The sequence below is a fragment of the Bacidia gigantensis genome (genome assembly GCF_019456465.1).
Source record: "Bacidia gigantensis strain McMullin 20006 chromosome Unknown contig_231, whole genome shotgun sequence".
In the NCBI taxonomy this organism is placed as follows: Eukaryota; Fungi; Ascomycota; class Lecanoromycetes; order Lecanorales; family Ramalinaceae; genus Bacidia; species Bacidia gigantensis.
In genome coordinates, this window is record NW_025408598.1 from 289,413 (window position 1) to 305,935 (window position 16,523).

Below are 16,523 nucleotides of genomic sequence, written 5' to 3' on the forward strand. Positions count from 1 at the left end.
GCAAGACCACGGAATATCTCCCGATCATGAAACAGGCGTCTCTTGCCCTCTTGAAGGGCAAGCTGATTGGGCACCTTTCGGGATGTACCCTCCCTTGCCCCTGAATTACTCTCCATCTAGGCATAATTACAAGGATCTCTATATCGGAGAAGGAGCAGTGAATCCAATACTGTATTGCTTTACTAATGTATCACAACCTACAGCAGTCTATCTTCGCTAGTTCTCGGAAATAATCGTGTCATATCTGCCATCTTTGGCAGCCGTTCCACGATGTCACACCTGCCATGGACTTCTCTACCGCACAGAGATGCCTGCAAGGTTCTGGATCGATCTTGCTCTCTACCAATTTCATGTTGACTGCGAATTATAGTGCTCTCCCAGTTAAGCCTCGAGATCTGCCTCGAGGTCTCCCCAATCTCATTCTGATCTCAGATTCCTCTTCTACGTCATGAAGGCCTTTCTTTGACTTCTGACATTCCAAGGCGGCCACCCTTAGCCGACAATGCTCTGCAAATGTACGCCTCGCATCAGTCTTGACATTCTGCAAGCTGGTTGAAATATTTGACTGAACCTGAGCCTGACGCAACAATTCCAACTCACGTTCCAACGCCTTGATTCTCAGATCTTGACTTTCTGCCGTCATGGACTCATATTTCGCCTGGCTCTTGGAATAAAATATGCCTTCCTTGTCCCGCCATTGATCCAATGGCTTGATTCGCGATTGGGACGCAGCAATGAAGTATGATAGCACCTTTTCATTCACTTCTGGCCAAGGATGTGTGGGGTCGAAACGCGATGGTTATTTCGAAAGGAGCTTGAGGTTTGCTCAGGATAGCCAACGATTGCTTGAAGGATGTATCGAGGCCGCCTAGCGAAGTGATAAGGTTCCCTTCGATTGTTCGTCCAGTGATTCTTGGCCAACTTGTGAACCGCATGCAAACCACATCGGTCGGATGTTCGCCCCCTAATTCGTCTGCCATTATATCGACATCGCCAGAGCTTAGGTGTTTGGTCGCTTCAGGGAGGCTGCATACTTGAAGATCTTGGCATGCAAAGGCAGAGCAAGCGTAAGCGTCCAACTCCCATCGGTTGTCGTAGAACACGACGTTAGATGGACCTTTGATGGTTAGGTGTATGGATGGAGGATTGGGCCAGGAAAAATCCAGTGATACCCGTGGGTAGCAGATGTCACCGGATATTCCGAAGACGTCAAAGATGCCAACCTTGACCATTGCTTTCATCTGCGCTTGAAGTTCTCCTCTGTTAAGAGATGGGGGAGATTTGCATTCTGCTGTATGGCTTTGCGCGGTAATGGGACTGTCTGTAGGAAGTTCTCCATTATTGAGGGATGGTAGAGGTTTGGGTTCTTCCTCCCTGTGACTTTCCGTGTCACTGGCGCTGTCTGAGATCCCTGAAAATATACTATCGTCATCCGAATCCTCGCCAAATGATTCATAAAGCTGGGTGTCGAAATTTGGGAGTCCACCTTTTCCCTCCTCACTGAACATGAATTGTATGGGATCGATGAGGGTATCGTCCCCGCTACAATGAGAGAGTAGTGGTTTCAGTTGTGAGTCTTCCCTGGAGCTGTCTGGTGAGGTTGACATGTTGGGGGAAAACAATCGGGGCATTGTTAATATGGCAAGTTTACTGGAGCGAAGATGCTATTGTGGCTGCTACGTGATGCGATATGTTGATGCTGACCGAAACCGGCGTTAAGTAGAAAACCAAATGTTGTGATGCGGATAGAAACTGATGAATGAATGAGAAGCATTTATCATAGCCATGACAGGAAAAGGTGACACCGAGCCCCTTTCGCATTGCGCCTTCCCCTTGGATTGTTGTCACTGTCGCTGACCTGTAAAAAGGGCAGGCACGATTATGCAAGCCTCAGCAAGCCTCAAACGGTCGGAAAGGATCCACTTGAAAGCCTATAAGTAGGTGGCTGCCCGGGCTTGTAGCATTGATTCACTCACTTATTTCTACCGACGTAGTAGACATATATACGATTTAGATTTGAGCCTTTTAGGAAACTACATTTGACAGCATCATGCCTCATCGTACAATCATTCCATCAAGCCCTATCCAAGAATTCCCTGGGTACTTGAGCCATTTAGACACTAGTACGCTACGATTACTGACCGTGCTTAGCTTCCATCAAGTGTCCCTAACGCCGCCAGCTTTCAATTCCACGGACTGCAACAACAGTCAGACTAACGCCGGCACTACTATACAGTCTCACGGACTTCAATCACCACCAACGGACCAGCCAAATACTTCTCTTCCGATCCGACGTATTGCCCCACGTCCACTCACGGTGGAGATCGAATTCCTTGACGTCCCCCGCATGATCGTCTGGGTCTCTCATATCTTCAGGGGCAAGCGCAAGCTGATGAAAATCCATGCCGGGAAATGGCCGCAGATGTGTACCTTCATGCACTACCTCACGCAGGGATACAAGAAGATTCAACTCGATGTACTTCCTTTATTGAGGGGCGTCGCGCAGCCATCGAAATATTGCGATAAAAAGATGTTGGAAATTTGGAATCGGTCTGTCAGTTCTGCTAATACGGTCGATCCGAAAATGACATGCAAGATGGGATGAGGGTTCGGGGCTGAATTCACAGCGAAGGTGTTGGGGAATCCAAAGTCCAGATATGGTGAATCGTTAGGACAAGTGCAGCGGTTTTTGAAATCTTAGGATATTCGTACTTCTCAGTGAGTTACTCTATATTCAGGCTGATACTCATAATTTACTACTTCAGCCTGATATGTGACTGCCTCGTTAAAGCTAATTTGTTTACAGCAAAGCACATTCTGGAAACAATTACGGCATTTGAATGGATATCGAACATCATTTTATGGCTTTCGGGCTTACCCTCACTCCTTCAATCGTTTTACAGGCAAATGACACACTATGACTCAAGTTGGAGGCCAGTATCTTCAGATTCAAAGGCCGTTGAGGCGCCTCTTTTGGGACGAGAATCAGCAAGGCCAGAATTTTTGTCCAATCATATTTCGAGTCGACCTCAAATTGAATTCAGGGGCAATTATTAAGTTCAAGCCTTCTCAGCATCTAGAAATCTCATGAAGAGTCCCAAGCTATATATTGAAAGCAGGCGAACGTGAATCTCATGGGCTTCGCAAATAGACTATCTGGCAAAGATCTGGACTCCTACCCTCGGTACAGCATTTAAGCGTCGTTCACAAGACGGAAGGCATGTATATATAAGACGACAAAGCATTTCGTATCAACATCTTCGACGCCCAACGAACATCACGATGGCATCTTCAGGCGAAACCACGAGCGAGTCCACCAAAAACACCTCCGACTCACCATCTCCTGTGAAGCCTACATCACAGGAGGATGCCTTGCCGGACTTCAACCTCATCAGCGTCACCATAATCTACCTCAAGAAGAGCAGAGCCATTACCCTTCTTCGAGAGGACAGGAGCACGGCTGGAGACGTCCGCCCCAACAACAGAGCTCAGTGGTCTCAGTTCATACATTATGTGGTCATGGGCGGCAGGACACTTCAACTGGACAAAGATTGTCTAGAAATGGGGATAGTAGTCGTACCTCCGAGTGCCGATGCAAAGATCCTGGAGCTGTGGGAGAAAGCTGGTGAGGGGCGCGGAAAATGACGCGAGAATGAATGGATGGGTCTGAATCTCATCTGCTTTTGGATATAGGGGAAAGGGGGGAGGGGGGAGGGCCACGGAGAAGCACTCGTTTAGCTTCAGACATCGATGTTTTCATGGATGATGAAAGGTTACTCGCCGGGTTTATGTGCTAGCACGTAAATTGTATTGTATAGTCTTGGCTTATGGGCGAAAGGTCCTTTACCTGATCATTCTCATTCGCTTCGCAAATAAGGATGACAATGGCCCAGATGCCAGATACATGTAAATGAACATAAATGGGCGTCAAGACGTCTCTGCTATATTTGAATAACATGCGACTTCGTTAGACTGTGGTGATGGGAGAAAAAATACATCAAAATAAGGGCGCAAAATTAACATATTTTTTTCGCTGCTCAAGCGCATGGCTTCTAGCACGGGCGCATAAGGAAAACGGCATTAGGAATGTAGGGGCCGGGATGGGTATGATCGTATAGATGTAATGCTTGTAAGTACTGGTCGATGATTTCATTTTTTGCATAGGCGTAGACATACACGGGCATCCCGAAGCCTCTGCTTTGTTTGAACAGGATTGTGAATATGTGAAGTTGTGGTGATTGAAAAAAGGTATATAATCATAATAAGAAAAAACTACTTTCGAGAATAAAACCTGCCTTCGGGCATATGAAACAAGAGTAATTATCCAGAGAAGATTAGCATGGCCCCTGCACTAAGGATGACATCTATCTAAAATGAGCTAAAACCAATTTTTTTGTTATTTTTTTACTACCTGAGGGCACAGGTTCGAGTACGATTGCATGGAAAAAACGGGTTTGGGGGTATAGGGGTGGGCAGGGAGATATTAGTATCAGAATGATGCTTGAGGATTCTACTTTCTTATTCTGATTTTTGACAGATATATAGTCGCGGACTTCATGAGCCTTTCCAGTTTGTTTGTTTGACTGAAAATCTGCTGAATGAGTCTGGATTGGGGGTGGCTTAAGCCACATCGAAAGGCAATGTTTACGATAACGTACCTCTCAAATGGGAATATCAGGAAAAGACCACCATCATCCATCCAATATCGTCCAGCATACGCTCATATACCGATCTGCGTCCGGTATTACGTTTGGACGTGCTGGGCGATGGCAATGTCGTCCTGTTCTGGCGCCGATTTGCATCAATGATGGCATGTATAATGATTCAGTGTCATCAGCAGCGAAGGCTCTTGCCAAATTGTTGCCCACTCTTGGCCTGCTTGCAAGTTGCAGGCGCTCAAATCTGCCTTTTACGTTGAAATATTGAACGCTAAAAGGGTATATAAATGAGCACTTTTGGTTCCCTCGGAAATGGTTGCAATACTCGACATCAGAGCTAAAGATGGAAGCCAACGAAACGATCAACCCGCTGGAAATTTCCTCCAATACTGAACCACCATCATATCCCTTCGATACCAACGCTAGTCAAGATGATATCAAGTTTGAGGTCGTTCTCATCGATGTCCGGGAATCTGTCGTGACGGTGGACCGGCACCATGGTTATCGCCTAAGGAACCTATGTTTTAGCGAAAACCGACGACTTTTTCGTTGTGTTCTCTCACGACTGTCTGAAGGCTACACTGAGACTGCCTTCGACAAGAAGACCTTCGATAGCTTAACAGTCAGACTCCGCAACAACAATGAAGGAACAGATGTCGCACAGGAGGGGGATAATGCCTCATTTGAGGCGGAAGAGGAAGAGCTCAACTTGTCTGATCATCGTCGCTACCCAGCTGAAGCATCACGTGTATTGAGAAACCTGGCGCCAAAACCAGCCCTAAGTGGCCATCATGAGCGGGAATATCCATGATGGTGGGTTTGGATGATGGCAAAAACAAGGTTTCCTGCGCTTTCTGAGAGGCATCAAAGCAACTGGCAAACATCCAGATAAGGCACTTTCTCGATAATTGGGCATTTCTATGTCAAATCTGTGTTTCCTGCCTTCCTTTAGCGATATAGATATAGTTTGAGAGGTATTATCTGATGAATTTTACGTGAATCATGCGTATGTTTCTTTTACAATCATGCTCTTTATATGCCCCTGATTTGGCTTCCGATGATGATACGTTCTTCAATTGCCCGAATCGAGGATGGACCATCAACCTCACTACTATCTTGCCGGTCTACTATCATCTATGGAACTAGAAAGCTCTTGTGCTCGCGCCCTCAAATAGTTCTTGCAAACGGAGCGTCTTCATAGTTGTAGTCTAGCTTGTATGAATTTATATCGTGTTTTGTATTTCACTTTACTCACCGGGCGACCTCTTGCCCGGTTGTTAGAGTCTTCTAGGATTCCAAGGCAATTGAGTCTGCCTACAGGTCTATCGCTCGGTGCCAAAGCCCGAGGCTGCAGAAAAATACTTAATTGAAAGGTTCCCTTAGAATTTTAAGAAATTACCAAATCAACCTGCAAAGTAAAACCAGACCATTACCCGTCAAGAACACAATTTTTCAATATCACTTGAAGATGCCACCGCCACCAACATCCGCTGCACCCCCAGTATTGCAACGTCCTGGAATCGTCAACGTCGAGATCCTTTCTGTTGATATCCGACGTAAAATCGTAATACTTGACCGAGACAACAGCGAAGGCACATATGATTTTTCGGGCCAACAACATCGTTTTCTTTTTCTTATATTACTGAATTACCTTGCTCAAGGCCGCACACGACTTCAGCTAGACGAGGCGGAATGGCAGAGAGGCAGGCTTGTCGTGCCGTCCGGCGCTGATCTTGGTGTTCAATTGGCCTGGTTGGACAGCATTAGATGGGCTGGAAGAACTTATGCTGTAGAAGCTCAGCGCCAATCTTAGGCATCTAGGCTCAATCTCTCATGACTCACGATTGTATGAGGCTGCTTTTCTTAGGAAGTCAGTAGACAAATAATAATTATTCAACTGCGCCTCATCGCCTGCAAGAAGAACACATAACTTGCCCAAAGATCCACTTCTCCTTTCAACTTCTTCTTCTGCAACAAATCACCAACATTATCTCTGACCATCACACACCACAAACTCCAACGAAACATGCCACATCCCCACCCCGGAGGTCATCCTCGACAAACGTTCGGACAACTTTGCAACCGACCAATCGCCTTCGTTCGCGACCCACGCTGCTGGTTCTACTGGCCAATGAGAGGGAATTATGGTTCTATAGACCTCCTCAATATACCGGAGCCACTGTATGAGATGCTGAACGAGCAAAGGGAGGCTCGCGCAGGATTTGATGCTCAGATCTATATCACGATAGATCTTTCCAATTCATCCAATTTTGATGTGCAGATCATACCTATCTGCGAGGTGTGTGACCGTTATGAGGACATGATGAGAGGCTCTGGCGCAGTCACGGAAGCGGGTTGATGCGTATTGAGATTGATTGATACTCTCAAAGGTGATTCGGGACCCTAGGCACTTTTGAGTACGGAAAATAACTTCTGCGATTTAGCGTCGGGGAGTATTGGGTGTCTTCAGTTCGAATCTGATTTTCAAACAGAGAATTCTATGAGATGGCGTGTCTCATCAATTTTCACTGTATTTGCACTGCTATATCCGTCTTCTGTACGCATGCCTTAAGTCTGCCGGGCCTGAGGTCGCAAATGCCACACCTCTTGATGTTTGCCTCATCGAAGACCTCTAGGAAAGGTGCAGAGGATGACTGGCGACTTTATATAATTTGGAAGTCACACGACGGATCATGCGATGATTCATTTTTTCCGCTGGTCCTCTTGCCCAATGTACACTCCTATAAAAGTACAGACAACCGCCCTCCGTATCGAGCTTACGTCAGTTCGGGACGCCAATGGGAACGAAGGTATAGCTCAATATCTTCGACTTCAAGGGTCGATACAGCTAAGCGAAGAAATATCCCAGGCCACGGATTGAATTTGTGTCTATGATGGCTTGAGGGTTTACTGCTACTTTCGAAATTTTTGAAGGGGTTTTGGTTGCGACATTCATGTAACGGGCTTCCATTTGGTCTTTACTAGCCTATGATGATACGAGAGAAAGACAGGATGAAGTCCCTACCTTTTGTGAGTAATGGCAATTGATTAGAAGTGGTATGTGCCCTCGTATTTCATGGGTTGACGCACAATCTAGACTTTATTACCTTTTGGGAAGACATCACAGGTTGGCGATAGCCCAATGAAGTTCAAAGTTGTAAATTGTCTCAATTATCATACTCAAGATGTAGACTTGTAATCCACGTGGGCGTTCTAGTTCCAAGCCCGAACTTGAAAGCCAGCGGCAAAATCGATGATTTGACTACCAGCAGCAGCTCAGACTCCTGAGCTGGAATAGCTGCAAAACAGTTAAACCATATGGATTGCGGTAAGATCATGTAGACGTCAATGCCTCTGCCCTTGACTCCTCTGACATGACTTACTTCATTAAATGATTGCGTTGGAGCGCAAACCAAACAATTTTGTGAGATACACCTTGAGGAAAACTTTTATTGAGATTGTTCATGCTGCTAGCGGCCTACCGAGTAGCTACTCAGCTTTGTTGGCTCTTGAATTGCAGGCTTGCCTTGCGTTGACGAAACTAAAATTACCTAGAAGCTCGAGAGATTCTTCTAGACAGAACCAGTCCACTTGAGCTATACGAATATACATGAGAAAACAATAGCGCATGGGTATTAAGATGTTATTGACAAACTGTATTTCTTAGTTGCTTCAACAAACTTCGGTCAAGCTTAGCGGTCTTGTTGCCTATTCAGCAACTTATTCAAAACCTCGAGAGAGTTTCAGCACTCTATTCTGCACCCGAGAACATATCAATAGACTTCTTACTCTTACTCAAAGCGTCGACAATGAACAGTCAACTGCCTCCCTATCACGATGCGGCAACCTATCGCGAACTAAAAATTCATGGAAACATGATGAAATACTATGTCAGCCCCAAAAAGCGATTCGCTCTCAAAGCAGACTTCAATGGTAACGGTGATGATACAACAGAGATAATTTGCAATCTCACGCCCCATAAATTTGATCTGTTAAGACCTTATCTTCATGATCGTTGCCAAAGGACAGCTCCAATCATATTCGACCTGCATATTGATAATATCAAGCTTGAAGTCAATGTGTGGTCAATAAGAGATTCCGGTGGGCTAGGTGAGGGTACATCTGAGTATTTGACTGGTAGAGGACAGCTGCGAGGGACCACGCCTTGGCTATCGTCCAACCACGGTCATTAAAATCATCTGAGGAGCCGATCCCGACACCCATTTTACGATACTAGAAGCAATCTTGAAGGACGATCTTGCTAAGTCAAACATTGTTACCTTACACTCATCAGCCCGCAGGAGTCAGAGTAGCATAGAAGAATGTATTTTCCTTCATGATCTTTACAGATCCAAGTATTGATGGCTCAAGATTCTTGCTCTTCCGCATTTTAGAACTGCCAATCAGATTGCCCTCATCTTGCCTTTGTCACACTTCTTTGCGGCCTTTCGTGAAGATCTTACTCATATGGCGCCTAGGTGCCTAAATTTGAGGTATAAAAAAGCCGGTCACCCATTTTTTCCTCTTGCTGTATCTTCATCAAAAATTCCTGTTTTCAGAATCACCAGCAACCATGTCGGTACTCAGCATTCGTCGAAGATTTCCCAACATGCAGCAATTGATGTTCCTTGGAAGAGGCAATGTTCGCATATGTGACTTCCACGGCCACATCATTGGATTTGACGACGCAAGACGTAGCTTCACCTTAGCAGCCGCTAATTACAATGCCACCATCGAAGTCCAGGTTCTGCAAGAACGTCAATACCATCGAGTACGCCCATATCTTGTAACCCGTAAGCGACATAATCAGGAGATTCGCTTCGATGTCGACATAAATAAAAGGAAGTTCGACGTTATTTTATCGTCGATCGAAGATGTTGGTGGCCAAGGAAGGAGTATGATGGGTTCGTAGGACAGTGATTTGGGAGCAGGAAGTTGATTTTGAAGTTAGAAGGATGGCTATACCGTTTCGCCACAACCATGCAAGCTCACCTTGTGTAAGCGGTCCTTTTCTTCCCATATGTTTGTAATTCAGACCTACATGTCTTTAGCCTCAGCGGAATGCTCTTGAACCTTCAAATGCATCTCTGTAATTCTTGCCTTGACAGCCGATTATTGACGTACGAGGCCATTATTTGGCTGCTTGCATTTTTGCCGCTCTTTCATTAAAAGTTGCCTGCGCACAATAGGCAAGCTTCAAGCGATGCATGTGTCTCAAGTTCTGACATTCTCGTACAGCTCTGTGCACACTCTGCTCACGCCATTCTTTGCCTAAGCTCTTCACCATTGTCGAACAAAGCGCACTATCACCACCCAGTTAGCATCAAACTGCGAGATGCCACCCCTGAAAGAGTTAGAAGAGATGATAGCGAACCTTCCAGTATCACACCCACCATCTGGTTCGCGAAGTGAGCAACAAATACTGGGCTATGTTGTCAGCATCAACCGAATGAAAGAATCATTCAATCTTGGTATTCTCGTTGGCAACGTCGAATTCGAGTTGTCAGAAAAAAATGGCGTTCGATGGCAAAGGCTTCTAAAGTATCTGCAGCCTCGAATGGACGATCAGACGCAGGTGTCATTTACACTTCAGATTACAGACACCAGTCTTTATATTGACATAAATTCGATCAAAGATATTGAGTCGCCGTATCTGAGTGCCGGCATGCTCATTGAGTGGTAGCATAAATAGTCATGCCGAGTATGGATAGTGATAGATTTCGAACCCCAGAGTGGCATACTCTTCAATCGACTATGTAATTGTCAGCCTTGGATACATGGGGAGTAATCTGTCTATTGCATACGAGGATCTGCCTTTTTAAGGAGTTTCATCGTAAGGAATGAAAGCCTGAATTTCCTTCTGCCCTTTGCCGCGCTCATGATCCTGCAATGCCTCCTTCAAAGTCAGCATAAAAAGGGGGTTCAGGCCTCCAATTTTTTATGCAGTACACGGTCAGCAACCACATTTTTCAGCACTCATACAAGCGCACCAATTCGAGGAATCAAGAAAAGAAAATCATCTTCATTATCCAGACGGTCATCAGTAGCACAAAGGTCAACACAAACTAACCGCAATGAATATGTCATCGTTACAATCAGCACCTGATCTTCCTGTCCGGGTAACAATGGAGGGCAAAGTCATTGACGTCAAATCGAGCCAAAAATATTTCACCCTCATCACGCTCAACGGTGACACCAGCTTCATGGTGCTGGTGGAAGACGACTATTGGGAAAGTGTAGCATGTTGGCTAGAATGGCGGCAAACGGGAGATCTAAGGATATCATTCGCGGTCGTGGCCTCTCCTACCAGTCTTTATGTCGACTTGAGATCGATTCGTGACCTTGAAGCTCTCAATTCGGGTTCATATTTGAGTAACTTTCTAAGTAAGGAAAGTGGTGAACATTGATGCATGTGGTCTTTCAAGGAGACTGGAATCTGGAAATCTGAATGACTCGCAGTTTCATGTTGTTGAAAGATCAGAATAGACGATTTAAATGCCATTCCTTTGCTCATCATCGCCTAGGTCTGCTGAGTGGTTTCCTCAATGCTTTGCTCCGATGTGTTACTTGCCTGGAGTAGTGACGCATCCGTTAGCTTGCTGCCTTAACTACGGTGATTATAGCCTTGCAGTAGTCTTTATCAACATATCGGACTAGATAGGGCCGCAAGGAAATTCATTGCATTTGAGCGACGGCGTGTTTTTGTGAATGATCTATGCCGTTTGCCTGCAACCCTTGGCAAGGCTTCCCATACTGTCATAAGACGTCATGAAGGCAAACAACCAGAGGTGCATCATATATATTGAAGCCTCACATAAATCCTTCCGATGCTCATTGCAATACTACTACTGGAAACGGAAGTTTGAATCTTCATCTATCACTCCACGCTTTAACAAAATATTCTGACGCCTTGTTGTACTTTACCGAAATGGCGACAAATGATGGCGTGACTGTTATTGTCATTGGAGGCAGGATTGATGAGATCGACTTCGAAAATTTGGCACTGATCGTCACCCCTGAGAACAGCGAAGGGTTGTCATCGCTACGCACCTCACAACTATCTCCAGCGATCATCCAGTCCTTCAGCCTCGATGTAGCGAGAGGAAAAAGACATGTAAGGATAGGAATTGCCACTTTCGTGAATGGCCAGACTCTCTTCCGGGTCTTGAGGGAAGGAGAGCCTGATTTTGTGTCATCGGATCTAGTTCACAGCTTTCTACACCCAAATGGCGGGCAAGGGCGAACGAGGCATCGGGCGGAATTGATTGAGAATTGAAGACTTCAAGCGTTTGATTGATCAGAGCGTCAAAGCTGGTGGACGAAATTTTTGCTGCATGTATGCTTTAGAGAGTCTTGAGGAGGTTTGATTGGACATAATCATGACAAATGGATTTCTGCAATTCCAGATCGTTGACAGGCCATTCTACACACATTTTAAATTTTCATTGCATGGAAACTTTCCTTTGTCTTCTGAGACCAAATGCAAGCATGTAGTATTTTCAATGAAGGCAATCAAAACGTCCTGCATTGGATTTGCATTTCTGCCTTGATGGCAAATACCACTGAACAAACGTGTACATCCTATGTAGGCGGCAGCCTCAGCAGAAATGCACTTAAAAACCCCCTCCCCAGCCATGAAACCATGCATGAGTATCCCATTCAAGAAATCAATATCTTTATTTCGATAATATTTCAAGCACTAAGTATCAAGCAAGCAGTCTCTATCAAGCGTCGCGAAAGCTCAAACACTCCCTACGTACTCAGCATCTCAATACTTGCTTGCGGCAGAGTCCATCTAATTGTCTCTCGTCATGCCAATTCCGGGAATGATGGGTCCTAACGCAGACATATTCATGAGAGGATGGGTAATAATGCTTGAACTTAGAACAAAGCACATCACACTGTCAGCACAAGACTGCAACTGCGAGTTCCGCGTACAGCTTGACGACAACAAGTTCTTCGAATTATTACCTACCCTTACGTTTGAGAATGAAGGAGCTGAGGTATGGTTCACAATCAATTATGAGAACGACACAGATGGATTGATGGTGGACAAGGAAAGCATCAAAGCAATAGGGGAGAATTATAAAGAAGTGCAAGACACACCGTGATTGAAGAAGCCAACAATCAACGTTGCGGGAAGTAAAGCATGTTCAGGACAGGCAGTAATTTTGATGGACCAGGTCGACTCAAAGAAAGAGGCGTTGGGGGCGGGGCATATGTAATTTTGCATGCTTACCTTACATGATCTTTTGTATAGTGTTTGATATATGGATTATATAGGCGTACAGAGTAAGCATTAGGGTATCAACGAATTCGCAATTTGCCCATCCTCCATTTGTAGTGTATCAAATTGAGTATTGCTGTGTATATCCCGCTCGAACCTACCGAGATCCGCTGGAATCCGATCAAAGAAAAATTGGAAAAAAAGGGTATGGGTATTGATGGCGGAGACCTAAAGAATCATCTAGAAACATTTTGAGACTACATCGTCACGCTACTGTGCAAGGGACTTCTGATCTTTCAGCCTTTGATTAGAAAGTATGTTATATGCGTACAAGCAGAGACAGACCATGTAGGATGATGCCTTTTGCCGTTTTCCAACCTCATAGAACCTCCTGTTTACACGCTGTTACTATTTTGGACTTCCTTTAGTAGCAAACTGATTGTATGCTTTTATTAGCTTATATATAGCAAACATGAGATAAACAAGGCTCGCCATCTAAGCGAGTTTTCCCAGGCATTCAAGATGCTTCATCGCGCCTTCCATCCTTGGCACGACGGTATATAATCAGCGGTTTTCTCTCGTCTTGTATTCCCGTTCCAGATCTTATCATACCATTAGAAAACATTCATCTATCATCATTCACTCGATAAAGGAGACCGAAGTTATTCCCACTTGCACTACACCTAATGGCAGACCCGATTTCAATAACCAAATCCGCCAAAGGCAAAATCAAGACTATTGATTTAGAAACATCCGTACTTACTATCATCCTCGAAGAAGACGATAGCAAATTATTCCTTACTCCATCACTTTCACCCAGAACTTTACAATCACTCTTGCTATATGTGGTGACAGGCCGGAGGGATATAAGCGTAACGATAGAGATCCCCGTGAATGATCCAGACCCGTATTCTTTCAGCATGGATTACGAAAGCATAAAGGGCTATAAAGATGTCGTGTGGAATATCTGTCTTGAGACGGCTGAATTCGATCCAGTCTTGGGTTGGGATCACTCAATATGGCGAGAGATGAGGAGCGGGTAGTCGAACGCAAGGCATTTGTCAGGTAGTCTCCTTTTCAGGCTGATACATTGAGAGGCACTGATCAGACTGCTTGGATTTGGTACGTGCAACGTGTTGACAGCGATGAGTGGCTAGCTTGACGGGCAGCCGAATAAACCGCTCGATATTTTGGTCAAGGCTTGGCTGACGGACGTCTGAGAGGAGTATCAACACATATTTAGACGAATAAAGTAGTCTTTGAGGAGTTCTTTCCATGTCTTTGCATACCTGGCTTAATGCTTGGAAGAGCCAATATGACACCAGCGCTTGATTTGGGTTGTTTTGTTTGATCAAACGTTCTAAAATGACCAGAGAAGGCATCTCCAACCAATGAGAGAGGGAGGTATGTGCGTTTGACAGCACAGACCGGAGCAAGCATCCGATTCACGTTGTACGGAGAAAACTTGATTGAAAACGAGGGAATAGAGACCCAACGCACGGCCTGGAAGTGGAATGAGAACAAGTACAACGTGCTAGAATCGATGTTATCTATCGCGAATTGGGATTCAAATTAGGTTACAATTTGCAACAAAGAGGGGCGACCTTAGCCGATCCTGTATTCCACCATAGGGTTTTTCATGTTTGTTGTTTGGTCCAAAGTGAGATGGAGATCCAACTTTGCATGGAATCACGTAGAATAGTAAAATCTTGTTTTTGTGGAGCTTCCTTCGTCTTCCTCTTCATATAAGAAGAGGGATATCCAGGAGCAGAAACTTTTCTCAAATTACGAACCAAGACAGCAGCTTTGACCAACTTTCATAATCCGTCAGAATCTTTCCGTTCTCACTATCCATACATACTCACTCCAATCAGACCCCGATGAACTACTTCTTGGATCGCGAAAACACAGAAAACATGCCACCATATCAACCAATCATTCACATTCATAAGAAAGGATTTGCTCTCATTGTGGGTTCGGAGGAACGATATATCCAGCTGTCGGCAGAGGATTGCAATTTCGTATTCGACATAACGCGGATCATGGCGAATGTTCACGATTTTGCCACCATATTTCCACCCACCAGCGCCCGAGAAGTTCCAGTGCAGTTCGAAGTACGCATCGATTCTTCAAATGGCAATATGGTTGTGATGACGGACAGTATCACAAGAAGATCTGTTCCGAACCCTGTGGACCATAATGCACAATAGTAAGACGCCGTACTTCATGACTACAGAGTTTGAGCTCTAATCCAACCTAGCGCTGCACAGAGCCAGGGCTGAAGAAGACCATGGAGGTTATCGGCTTGCGAAGCTCATTCGGGAATTGTGAAAGGTTACCACTGTCAAATGGCGAACACAATCAGTCACATCAGGTAGCGAAACATGAATTAATGACTTCAGAGATCCCCTCTCTCCATTAAAATCACAGTCGAGTACCAAAAATTATTAAGACTCAGGCATACCAGCCTCTGAGTGATCAGGTATCGTAACGCATAGTTCGGAATTCTGTCAAAGCATAGCTTTATTCACTTGAGGTAGTCAACGATAAATGTAGTGAGACTTCTTGGACCTCATCTTCAGCCAAATTTGCGTCTCACATACCAAAAGTGTTTGCTTACCACAGGTATGATTCAGAAGTGCTGCGGGTTTCCGTCAGTGCATGATTTTAGGCAGAAAAGCAATAATCTCTGACCGTCTTTCCCCTCTACTTCCAATCTTCCCAACTTCCAAGACAAAATCTTGAGGATCAAAGTTGTACGCAAATCAGCAAGCGTACGCAAGGATCTTCCATCAAGCCTCGTAGAAACTAAAAATCTCCTAGTACCCACACAAAGTCTACGATCACCTCCGCCATGCCCATGCAAGGACTTTCTCGCGCCGCTCGACCCTGGGAAGTGCCGCCAACGCCCACTGAGCAGTCATCAGAAGCTGACAGCGACCGACTCCAAATGACCGGCTCCGTCCTCTCTTATGAGTTGAACACAGGATATATCACCATGTCAGCGCAAGGCTGTAACTGTCTTTTCACGGTGACGTTAGGAATAAGCAGGCTACACGAGTTGATACCAACGCTCCATCTTACTCACGAAGGAGCCCCAGTGGAGTTCGAGGTTCTGGTAGATGTTCAAGAAGGGACCTTGGATGTGGATACGGACAGCATTGTAGCCATGCCTGCGTCGAATAATGAGTGAGTCAATTTCCAATGTAGTGGGGGGGGGGCAAGCGCTGATTGTCGTAGGGAGAGCATCGTATTTTGATTGGGTTGGGGAACGAGCAGAGGCGAGTGGACGCATGATGGAGGCGACATTTGGTGGACTTTGTCAATTATAGAGCAGATTTTGGGAAAGTTGTATCTCGCGAGGATAAAGAAAGTGCATACAGAATATGTTAGCCTTTGAATGCTCGTCGCCGATTGTACCCTCATCTTCAAATCCATGCCTGTTTGCTTACCAAAACTAGCGGTCTGGCAATGATATAGTCGTCGGCCAATGCATCGAACCAGGTAGAAGATAGACATGTTTGTTTGTACCACATCCTGCACTTGTTTTCATTTTCCATTCCATTCCAAGAGCCGTGCTCAGGAGTAAGGCTTTTTGCAAACTCGTCACGACCGGGCAAACAATCTCAACTCAGTCA

The 16,523-nt window shown here is 45.2% G+C and overlaps 6 protein-coding genes across 6 annotated transcripts; 5 read left to right on the top strand and 1 right to left on the bottom strand.

Moving 5' to 3' along the window:
* Nucleotides 1-755: 755 nt before the first annotated feature.
* On the bottom strand, nucleotides 756-1,607 carry KY384_004082 (uncharacterized protein; the record flags this gene model as incomplete). Its single annotated transcript, XM_044812588.1, has 1 exon — nucleotides 756-1,607. The coding sequence occupies one exon, from the start codon at nucleotides 1,605-1,607 to the stop codon at nucleotides 756-758; it is 852 nt and encodes a 283-aa protein (XP_044670008.1).
* Nucleotides 1,608-2,050: 443 nt separating this feature from the next.
* Nucleotides 2,051-2,605, top strand: KY384_004083 (uncharacterized protein; the record flags this gene model as incomplete). The annotated part of the gene is made up of 1 exon (XM_044812589.1): nucleotides 2,051-2,605. One exon carries the CDS (start codon nucleotides 2,051-2,053, stop codon nucleotides 2,603-2,605), a length of 555 nt encoding a protein of 184 aa, XP_044670009.1.
* Nucleotides 2,606-3,282: 677 nt separating this feature from the next.
* KY384_004084 (uncharacterized protein) lies at nucleotides 3,283-5,469 on the top strand (the record flags this gene model as incomplete). The annotated part of the gene is made up of 2 exons (XM_044812590.1): nucleotides 3,283-3,625; nucleotides 4,994-5,469. The coding sequence occupies 2 exons, from the start codon at nucleotides 3,283-3,285 to the stop codon at nucleotides 5,467-5,469; spliced, it is 819 nt and encodes a 272-aa protein (XP_044670010.1).
* A 3,762-nt stretch (nucleotides 5,470-9,231) lies between these two features.
* KY384_004085 (uncharacterized protein) lies at nucleotides 9,232-10,341 on the top strand (the record flags this gene model as incomplete). The annotated part of the gene is made up of 2 exons (XM_044812591.1): nucleotides 9,232-9,562; nucleotides 9,980-10,341. The coding sequence occupies 2 exons, from the start codon at nucleotides 9,232-9,234 to the stop codon at nucleotides 10,339-10,341; spliced, it is 693 nt and encodes a 230-aa protein (XP_044670011.1).
* A 3,230-nt stretch (nucleotides 10,342-13,571) lies between these two features.
* On the top strand, nucleotides 13,572-13,928 carry KY384_004086 (uncharacterized protein; the record flags this gene model as incomplete). Its single annotated transcript, XM_044812592.1, has 1 exon — nucleotides 13,572-13,928. The coding sequence occupies one exon, from the start codon at nucleotides 13,572-13,574 to the stop codon at nucleotides 13,926-13,928; it is 357 nt and encodes a 118-aa protein (XP_044670012.1).
* Nucleotides 13,929-14,801: 873 nt separating this feature from the next.
* On the top strand, nucleotides 14,802-15,273 carry KY384_004087 (uncharacterized protein; the record flags this gene model as incomplete). The annotated part of the gene is made up of 2 exons (XM_044812593.1): nucleotides 14,802-14,999; nucleotides 15,220-15,273. 2 exons carry the CDS (start codon nucleotides 14,802-14,804, stop codon nucleotides 15,271-15,273), a joined length of 252 nt encoding a protein of 83 aa, XP_044670013.1.
* Between the last annotated feature and the right edge of the window lie 1,250 nt (nucleotides 15,274-16,523).